At 46.0% G+C, this 10,340-nt stretch overlaps 2 protein-coding genes across 3 annotated transcripts; one reads left to right on the top strand and one right to left on the bottom strand.

The window, feature by feature from the left end:
- Positions 1 to 80: 80 nt before the first annotated feature.
- On the bottom strand, positions 81 to 7,672 carry KARS1 (lysyl-tRNA synthetase 1). Of its 2 annotated transcripts, none has more exons than XM_062007211.1 (14): positions 7,564 to 7,672; positions 6,726 to 6,876; positions 6,356 to 6,521; positions 6,060 to 6,153; positions 5,616 to 5,802; positions 5,315 to 5,440; positions 3,808 to 3,927; positions 3,405 to 3,567; positions 3,138 to 3,311; positions 2,358 to 2,443; positions 1,796 to 1,881; positions 1,174 to 1,300; positions 450 to 593; positions 81 to 207 (listed from the first exon to the last, which is right to left on the bottom strand). In XM_062007211.1, exons 1-14 carry the CDS (start codon positions 7,623 to 7,625, stop codon positions 121 to 123), a joined length of 1,773 nt encoding a protein of 590 aa, XP_061863195.1. In that variant the 5' UTR covers positions 7,626 to 7,672; the 3' UTR covers positions 81 to 120. The 2 variants fall into 2 exon arrangements, with proteins under 2 accessions (XP_061863195.1, XP_061863194.1); XM_062007210.1 differs by lacking the exon at positions 7,564 to 7,672 and adding an exon at positions 7,359 to 7,556.
- TERF2IP (TERF2 interacting protein) lies at positions 7,664 to 9,835 on the top strand. The gene is made up of 3 exons (XM_062007212.1): positions 7,664 to 8,169; positions 8,311 to 8,387; positions 8,956 to 9,835. The coding sequence occupies exons 1-3, from the start codon at positions 7,683 to 7,685 to the stop codon at positions 9,385 to 9,387; spliced, it is 996 nt and encodes a 331-aa protein (XP_061863196.1). The 5' UTR covers positions 7,664 to 7,682; the 3' UTR covers positions 9,388 to 9,835.
- Positions 9,836 to 10,340: the final 505 nt, after the last annotated feature.

Here is a 10,340-nt window from a genome sequence, read left to right as displayed (position 1 = left end):
CCCCGGGGCGGGCCCGCGCACGCGCCGCCGTAGCAGGCGCGGCTCCCGCGCAGGCGCACACAGAGACACGGACACAGGCGGCTGAGCGCTGCGTTTATTCGCGGTCCGCGCCGCCCGACTTCATACTGAGGTGCCTTCGGAAGGCGGCTCGGCCGGCGCCTCCTTCCTGTTGTCCTCCGGCTTCATGGCGGGGAAGAGAAGCACCTCCTGCGGAAAGCGAGACCGTGAGCGGGCGCCAAGGCCGCCCCGGCCTGCGGAAGGACACGCCGGGAGCGGCCCGCAAGCCGCGGCGCGGCCACGGGCTCTGCGGGGGTTCCTGAGCAAGAGCAACCGGCGAGTTCTTCGTCTTAAAGAATCTCAGAGGGCTGCAGTGTCTGTTCTGCTTTGCAGAATCCCATCCCTGTTCTCGGACAAAGCCAGCAGCAGGCACTGCCGTTTCTAGCGCTTACCTTGATGTTATTGGAGTCTGTAAGGAACATGGTGAAGCGATCAATCCCCATGCCCCAGCCAGCTGTTGGAGGAAGGCCGTACTCCAGTGCCGTGCAGAAGTTTTCATCGATAAACATGGCTTCATCGTCACCTGCTGCTTTTGCCTGAATAAGAAAATTACTACTAAAAGCCAGGTTGAACAGAGCTGGGAAGTACCACTTCTGCTAACCCTTAGCAATGAGGTGTAATGTTGGTATTTGTAACAGCAACGTAACTGATGAGACTAAAGCCCTATAAAGCTGCAGAAGAGAGTAAGAGATGAAGGAATCTCAGCACCTGTGGAGTTAATTTGTACAGGTGCTTTCCAAAATAGCCCTAGGTTCAATTCCTTTCTGATCTTAGGTTTCCTTTTTAGACAGAGACCCAGGTCCTTAGTAAAAATAGTAAAGGCAAAAGACTGAAGTAAAAAGAAAACGCTGCACTGAGATGGCAACTCATAGCCGCTAAGTGCCAAAAGTAATAATAATGAACACGGGGTTTTTTACCAGTGTTTGGGCTTGTTTACCTTAGAGAGCAACATTCCATCAAAAGGAATTAAGTTTTAATGACAGGCTTTGAGTGAGAAACACTTGAATTAGTAACAACCCTTTTCAAAAGCGGTAGAGACTAATGACAGGTTTGGAATAAACCTAGAAAATACTCTTTGCTCGTGTGCCTGTATCATTGATTCGTAGGACACCATACCTTTGCCTGATCTTCAAAAAGCTGCCGCTGGCAGAAAGGATCGTTAAGTTCTGTGTATGCATTGCACACTTCCTTCTTCATCACATAGAGTTCAAAGCGTTCTGTCAGTCCCTGATGAGAGCGATGCCTATATGAAAAAGGCAAACCAACCATACCTGAAAATAAGCATCTCTACAGAAGCAAAGAGCATGTACATTACTGCAGGAGGACTGCCTACACTTTAGCAGCAACAGCTGTCAGAACTTGAAACTATGAAGCACCAGCACACTTCTTCACTGGACGATGGGTTCCACAGCTGAGGAACCAACATCTGTTTTGGCTAGTGTCAGAATTCACAGTCACAGAACAGTGGGGGTTGGAAGGGACCTTTAGAGACCATCCAGCCCCAACCCCTTGCGAAAGCAGGTCCACCTAGATCAGGTCACACAGGAACGTGTCCAGGCAGGTTTGGAAACCTCCAGAGAAGAAGACTCCACATCCTCCCTGGGCAGCCTGTTCCAAACTAGAATATAACATCAAAACCTCTGTTTTCACACTTGTTAATTTTTTCCCTTTTTTTTTTTTTTAAATAAAGTAAGAGTAGAGGGTTCAAGAGTTACACACTGTATCTCATACTCTTTACCATTTGGCTAGAGGACTCATGATCTGCGGGTGATCACAGATGAAAGTGGGGTTGATACAAGTGACTTCCAGGAATTCACCAACTAACTGTGAAAACAAAAGCAAAACTATTATATAGAGCACAGTATCATTTTTCCTAGCACTGCCTCCCCCAAACATCCTACTTTTCCCTTGTTACTGTGGAAGGTACCATGAAACTTAATTTCCCAGCCAAAAATTCTTGATGATAGTAACGCTGTCAACAGAGAGAGAGAGAGAGAGTGACATAAGATGAAGCAGGAGAACTGACATAAGATGAAGCAGATCTGCTTTAAGCACAAGAAATCAGTTATCAAACTAAAATCCTCTAATGCTCACGTGAAGCAGGCATCAGTACCTTACATTTTGGTGTAGATAACACACAAAAAAAAATGACCCAAGTTTTCTCACTGTGATACAGAAACAGATGAAGTGCATTTTCCATGTGTTTTTTCAGATGCTGCTAAACCATTTCTCTGAAGATATTTCTGTTGTAGATCAATCCTCAAAGACCTCAGGATTACAAAAACACCACCTTTACTTACTCTGTCAAGAAGCCTGGCTGTTGTCCTAGGTGGTGGACACTCAACATTTCTCTCCACACAAAGGTCATCAAAGAACCTGCGGGTTTCTGAAATTGTTGTAGAAGAAAATCAGGAAAACCACCCAGGCAGGAGTGGTTTTTTTACTTTCTGTATCCTTCACGTGTCTTAAGAGTGATTTATAACATTTTAATAGCATACATTATGGAAAACCTGAGTTTAAATGCCAAACTACAAAAATAATTTTTTTAATCAGTTTACACTAAAATACACTATTCTATAGTTCAGAAAAATGACAACAGTTTAAGCAGAACCCTACAGGACTGGGGGACATTATGATTTGGGGAAAAAAACTAAAAAGTGTATTCTTATGCCTATGGATTCCAGGAATAAAATGGCACATTAGCACATTTCAAGTGAAGCACAAAATAATCATACTCCTAACCTGTGGTCACAGCCATGAACACCCAACTGCACCAAAGACAGAAGAAATTAACAATAAAAAGCTGGGAAAGAACTTGATCAATCACGTCTCTTGGCTATACAGCACCACATATACTCAACAAAGGAAGAGGCGAAAGAGTCAAATCCTGCCAAAGACTGCAAGGCACGAAGGCTTCTTTCTGCACTCTCAGGTAGCAGACAAAAACAGAGAAATACAATCCCTAGTGTGCTAGTATCAGCTCATAAAAGCAGCTGACAGCCTCCAGGCTTAGAACTCAAGACCTATTGCGCTCTTCCTGTTAAGGAAGAATTACAGGACATTCATATGCGGCGTCTAACCTTCAGATTCAAAACAATCAGTTGATGGAAATCTCACTCCTAGGACCTTTTCCAGATCATACACCATGCTAATTCGCCGGAAGGGAGGGGTAAAATCTATCTCATAGGCCTGTCCATCTTGACCATCTGGATGATAAGTGATCTTGTAACTTCCAGTAATATGTTTCACCATCCCTATAAAAGACACCTTAAGTTTAGAAGGGCACGCCACATTAACATGCAATTCTTCTAGATTCTTACTCTTTTAACTAATGTTGCATACAACACCTGAAATCAACTTCTCTGTAATTTCCATTAAGTCATGGTAGTCTGCATAAGCCATATAGAATTCACAAGTTGTGAACTCTGGGTTGTGAGTCAAATCGATTCCTTCGTTCCGGAACTGACGCCCAATTTCATATACTCTGTCCATGCCTCCAACCACCAACATCTAAACAAGAGAAAATTGTTGTAAACACACTAACTTTTTCAAAATAACTGAAAAGAGCTCAACACACACAGGTGCAACCCAACCTTACACATCTCATTCAAGATACATTTTGTTTCCTCCAATCCAATGAGTCCACCTTTCTTCAAGAATAATCCATGTTTCTGATAGGTTTACTTCTTTAGAATACGACCACAACAGTCTGGGGAATATACCCTTAGCCCTGAGGGGTTTGTATTTTACCTTATGGTAAAGCTCTGGAGCAATTCTCATATATAGGTTCATATCGAGTTCATTGTGGTACGTGACAAAAGGTTTGGCCATGGCTCCACCCGGAATCATGTTCATCATAGGAGTTTCAATCTGTAAAATAAAACATAAAGAAAAGTAATAGTGGCATTAATATTTAGAGGCTCCTACCTCAGTGTCCTGCTGCCTTCTAACGTGATTCTGAAGCAAAACTCTGTAGATCAAGCAAACAAACCACAGCTAGCTTTGCTAAGTGTTTGTATTTTGTTTATTGTTTGACATTCCAGTAAGTGAAAACAACTCGGAACTAAAGAGCACTTCTCTCACGCAGTCTGTAAAGACAAGTTACCTAAACTATCTGTTTCTATCAAGAACCATTTATATTTACTACGAATATCAACTTGCTGGGTTCATGTTATCAAAGCCAGGAATCGGGCTGTGGTGTAGTCACAAAACCACCCATCTATGCTGCAAAAAATGAAGCTCAACAAGGCAAAGTGCAAGCTCCTGCACCTGGGTCAGGATGATTCCCCATATCAGTACAGCCTGGGGGATGAAGGGATCGAGAGCAGCCTTGCCGAGAGGACTTGGGGGTACTGCTGCACAAAAAACTGGACACGAGTTGGCAATGGGCACTCACAGCTACATCCTGCGCTGTACCAGAGGCAGTGTGCAGACCTCCAGACAGCACTCTGTGTATAGCAGGCCATTCTCAAACTTCTCTGCCTTTTATTTTATTCCCAAAATTCTGAGCAAGCCTAAGTAACTTAGTACGCCAAGGAGTCAAAACTCTGTAAAAATTGAGAAGGACTCTTCCGAGTCTTTTTGATTACTGAAACAATAAAATCTGTAGGTACTAGTTTAAGGATTATTTGAAAAAAAACCCAAACCAAATCAAAGAAAAACATGAAAACCATTACACAGAAATGATACAGCACAGGTTCAGATTCCCACTGCTCTCAAAGAATCCCCACTGGCACCTTTTTCAGATTCAATTGGTAATACACTTGCAAATAAACTACATCAAGCTGTAGATTTTTTGCTAACTGCAAAGTACAACCAAGAATCTTTATACAACAGAGAACAGAGGTATTATTATTTTCTCAAATGCTACTGCACAACAGATCTTAAGATAAAGCCAATTTTACCTTCAGGAAATAAAACCTGCATTTACCCTCAGAGGTGCCATTTGAGAAATGTTATGTCCACCTTCATTTATTGAAATAAGGAAAGAGCAGCAGTAATTTGATACAAGATACCTTGATACAAGATTCCTAAGTCGTAACTTCACCAACTGAGGAATAGTTTTAACTTTGAAAGAGAGGAAAGGAATGGCTCTCATTTCTTTTTTTTAAAAGCTCACATTGCTTTTAAACACCATGCTGAGATAGTTATTCTCACTTCTGTAAATACTTTGCATGTGAGCCTAAATATAAACCATCCTGGAAGCTGAGAAGCATCCAACATATTCAGTACACAGAAACAAACACTGAGGCCTTACCTCAAGGAAGCCCAACTCATCCAGAAAGCTCCGAATATATGTAATGATCTTTGCACGGGTTATAAATTTCTGCCTCACATAATCATTAAGAATTAAATCCAAGTATCTCTGACGGTACCTTGTTTCCTGAAAAGGACAAGTATCTTTAGAACAAGCTAGACAGCACATGCCAGCAAAGGAAAAAACACCACAACAAAACTAACAATCCTTCACTGACTGATACCATCAGCAGATATAATAGATGATGCACTCACGCTTATCTGTCAAAACTGCCTGCAAGAGTAACAAGCATGACAAGTACCTTATCTTTGAGGCCAAAGTGAAGATGAGGCAACATGTGCAGGCATGGAGACAACAGAGTTATTTCATAAGGAATAATACTCAATTCCCCTTTTTTTGTTTTCCCAGGATTCCCCTCTACACCAATAATGTCCCCACGACGCAGCTTGTTGTTAATACGAAAATACTCTTCCTCAGATTTGTAGAGTCTGTAATTACAAAACCAATGTAAGTACATTTAAATTCAACATTCTGTCTTGCAAGACTCTCAGCAGAGCAAATTCTTTTAAAAAAGGACTCTTCTATCACAGAAGCCAACCACAACATTCTACAGCAAAACATTACCCAGCTGCTTCAGCTAACCTAGAGACAAATAGCCTAAGCAGACAAAGGTACAGAATGTCCAAATACAGATCTCTAGGCCCCAGAATGTAGCTCAGTTTAGAATGGTAAGGCCTCTATTTACCTGGAATTTGCCATGACCTGCAACTTGACTCCTTCGCCACGAAGATCATAGAAAATCAGCTTCCCTCCAGAGGCACGCTTTGCATGGATTCGACCTAAACATCAAAGTACGCAGCACATCAGGAAAAGAGTCCCTAGCAGAAAGGATACAGGGGCACAAGTCACAGTATTATCACTTGGACAAAGGATTGTCAGCTCTGAACTGATTACTAAACGTGAAAGAGAAGCAGTTAAGTCTCAAAATTAATACCAGTGCAAAAACACAACAGGAGCTTTGGATGCTGGATAAGCCTTTACCTGCCACTCTCACTGTAACGTCTGTCAGCTGATCTCCTGGCTGTAGGTGACTGTACTTCTCTATAAAATCTGAGAGAGACAAGTCCACATGGAACTTGTGGGGATAGGGATCTTCACTGGTGCCCTTCAGCTGCTGGACTGCATGGCTACGGATCTTGTAGTATTGCTGTCACCAGAAACAAAACCAAACAACTTCGTTAGAAATTGAGAATACTTTACAGGTTGCAAAATATAACACAGCTGTCAAATATGCAGGCATATGTAGGTTTCTCCTCTTTTAACCCTTTAGTTCCCCTTGAATAAAACATCAAGTGTGAATCAATAACATTTATTCTCAGAATAGTAATTAAACATGAGGCTGGACACTCACATTTGGATCCAAGCTTTCTTCATCAGCACCAATGTTATTCTCAGAGTCAGAAGTCAAGGAAGGCTTATTTGAATGCTTTTCACTTTGCTCTTTCTGCTTTGCTTCTTTTTCAGCTACTTTTCTCTCAGCCTTTAAACGTCTCTTCAGTTCACTGTCAAAGAGAAGGAAACCTGATGCACTAGGTACTCTTGACACTTCTACGGGGAAAAGTTTGGCAGGGTCCTGCCAAGATCTTACAGTACAAATAATGTACTGTCATTTTTCTTGCTCTGCCCAAAAGATAAAATTATTCTTAAACATATTTAAGTATTTTCTTCTGGTAATTCTTTTATTTCATCTCTTATGAAATACAAAAATTCAGAGAAAGTTAAAGCTGAATTAAACGTGCGTGTCTATGTATGCGCCCAAGGACCTTCGGCAGGCCACTTTATATGTAAGAGCCCAGCAACCCCGCGTGGCATACAAACAAGGCAAACTCTCCAGTGAAAGAAATGTCAGGCGCTACTTCGAGGTCCCGAAACCACACCCGCGGCCCGGCTCGCGGGCGCCGAGGCTCTTCCCGCGGCTCCCGGCCCCGACAGCCGGGCCTTCTTGAGGAAAGAGGCGGGCCCGGCCAGATCGTAAAGCACCGACCTGCTTTGGTCACGAAGCGCCTGGCAGCACTGGAGCGCGGGCGCGGCCCTCCTGGCCCAGCCGCGGAGCCGCGCGGCGCCAAGGCTCAGCATGGCGCGCTCCGACGGATCACCCGCTGGAGGCGGGCGCCGGGGCGGCCGGGCACTCGCCTCTCCTCGCCTCCCCAGCCCGGCGCGGCTTCGCCTGCCCGCCCGCCCACTCTCACTTTTTGCTGATACGCGACTCGGTCTCCGCCGCCTCGCAGACGCGCTCGGTCGCAGCCGCCATCTTCGCAGCCCCGGGGCGCTCTTCCGGCGCGGCTGCGCCTGCGCGCCCGGCGCGGCGATGGCGGAGCGCGGGGCTGCGGCGGTCGCGCGCTCCCGGTCGCTGTTCCTGTGGGATGACGGAAGCCCGATGCGGTTCTACGTGCGGCCGGGGCTGGCCAAGCTGCGCCTGGCGCCCCTGGTGCTGGCGGGAGGCGGGCGTCTGTGCCGCGTGCAGGAGCCGGGAGCCGTGCTCCTGGCACAGCCCGGCGAGGCGGCGCCCGGCGGGGCCGTCTCCACCGACTACGTGACGGAGTGCGTGGAGCGCAACCGGCGGCTGCCGCTGGAGCCGTTCCGGCTGCCCGCCTCGCCCGCCGCCGCCCCGCGCGGTCGCCTCGCGTTCACGGAGGCGGAGGACGCGGCTTTGCTGCGGGCCGTGCGCGGGCGGGGCGAGGCGCGGGCGAGCGGCCGGGCGCTGTGGCAGGAGCTGGAGCGAGACGGCCTGACGCGGCACAGCTGGCAGGCCATGCGCCACCGCTACCTGCGGCACCTGAGGCCGCTGCTTCGGGGTGAGCTGCGGGTGCAGCCGGCGGGGGAGGCGGAGCGACGGGAGGGGGCGGCCGCGGCGAGGGGAGGACGGTTGGGGACGGGGGCGATGGCGGGCCTGAGCCCCGCAGCGGCCCGCAGCCGACGCGCGCGTGTTCCTGCAGAGCCCCGACAGACGGAGGAGCTGGCGCACAGCACAGGTCTTTTCGAGGCAGCGAACCGCGAGTTCGAAAGCACGGAGGTAAGCGTTCAGGGTCAGCACGGCGAATACCACTGCAGCTGTTTTCTGCACGCCACGGTGCCCCTGAGAGTAGTCCGCCCAGGCTATCACAAAATGGCACAACAGTAGCTCCTAATAAGCTTAAGTGTCTGGGCACAACGACATCCCACCTGTCGTGGCTAAGCAGGAGCTCCATGTGAGCCTAGAGCTACATGTTTGGCTTACCATGGTGGGTGCCTCTCGGTTTGGTTCCCTGTGCAAGTTATCTTGAGGTGACAGTGTTGTCACATTAAAAGCTCTATTGGCAATTGAGAGTCATCCTTTCATCCCAGGTATAAAGTGTTCCCGGAGTTGCATTAACATTTAGTCTCGCCTTTTATACTCTATTCAAATTCTCCCTTTATATTTCTTGCTTTTCTGTCATCCTGTATATGCTAGCTAACAAACAGCTTTGCTTCTGTCACTGAATTTTACTATGCCTGGTGATTCCTGTAGAGTCACAGCAGAAGGTGCTTGGGTGGTGGTGGTCAAAGCAGCTTGCCAGGAAATACAGTGTCTTAATTGATGACTCCACTTCTCTTACTTTTAGTCAGGAAGTGACACTTCAGATATTTTAGAAGAACTTTCTACACAAGATGGAAAGTCTCCCAGAGAAACAGCATCCGGTTTGAAAACTGGACCGGAGGACTCTGCTCACCCTGATGCTCAAACAGAAAACCAACCAACAAGCACTTGCTCTTCATCCAGTGCAGTGGGAGAAGTAGTGAAAACTATGCAGCAGTTCATGGAGCAGTTTGGTTTGGACCTGTTCACCGTTACACAGGCCTTTCTGAAAAACACTGGTGAAGTGGAGACGACTTTATACTTCCTGCAAACGGGGCGGCGCCTGGATGGGTACCCTGTATGGAGCAGAGAGGATGATTTGGAATTGCAAAAAGATGATGAATGTGTCAGAAATAAATTGGTAGCAAAATTTGGAGCTGAAAATGTAGCAAAGCGGGTAGCATTTAGGAAAAGTTAGATAACAAAGCATAGGGGAATGCCTGGTCTAGGACTGCAGCAGGAGCTTAAAAAGACTTTCAGAATTGCAGTGGAAAATTTAATGCAACATTCTGAAGTTTCAGAAGTGCTGTCAGTTGGGTTGGGTTTTTTTTGGTAAAAGGCCTATCTTGTATTTAATTTTTATCTGTAATACTGTGTACACTAAAGATTTAAAAGTAGAAAATGGTGGAGAGCTTCTATACAGTACCAAGTTTTAACTGAAAATTTGCTTTCTACTATATAAACCAGCTGACAGTCCTAGCTGTGCATTGCTGCACGCCAAGGATTTTGAATAGGGTTGGCACCAGCATCAGCTAGTCACATTAAGTGCTTTAACCTGTAACACATTATTGCTGCACAGTAGCAACCTGCTCTCTGTTGTGTATCTGCATGGGTGATCGTTTAATAACCTCCTCTATCAGCTGTCATTAAGGTGTATTTTTTTGGTTAATGAACCTTGATTAGCAGCAGATGGTCAGAGAAAAATGTAACTGTTAAAAAAGAGGGATCCAGAACATCTATGCCGTAAGATGAGGCACTTGCTCTCATATGTGAGTGCAGAGATGTCTCAGAGTTGCCATGTGTACTGAGAATGTCCCAACAAGGTCACTGTGACATAATAATACTCAACCTCATGTTACAGACATTGTCAGTTAAAACCTCAGGCTGGCAGACAGTCATCTCAGTTTTTATTGCCACTTCCAGCGTGTGTTCTCCAGGGCTAATATTGCAGGGTTTGTTTCATAACATTAACTTTGCCATCTTGCTGAATGATTTCAAAAACAACTAATAGCTCTGCCCCCTCTTATATGTCTAGAGAGTGAAGTCACAGCTTTAATCCAGGCAAAGTAGCACTTTTACCAGAGCATATATATGATCTAGTTAGAAAAATCAGACCAGCTACGAGGGCCATATGCCGTAGTCAAAGTAGGA

Source organism: Colius striatus, chromosome 14 (genome assembly GCF_028858725.1).
Source record: "Colius striatus isolate bColStr4 chromosome 14, bColStr4.1.hap1, whole genome shotgun sequence".
NCBI lineage: Eukaryota > Metazoa > Chordata > Aves > Coliiformes > Coliidae > Colius > Colius striatus.
Note: the sequence above shows the minus strand (reverse complement) of the source record. Positions and strands in the feature narration are given on the sequence as shown.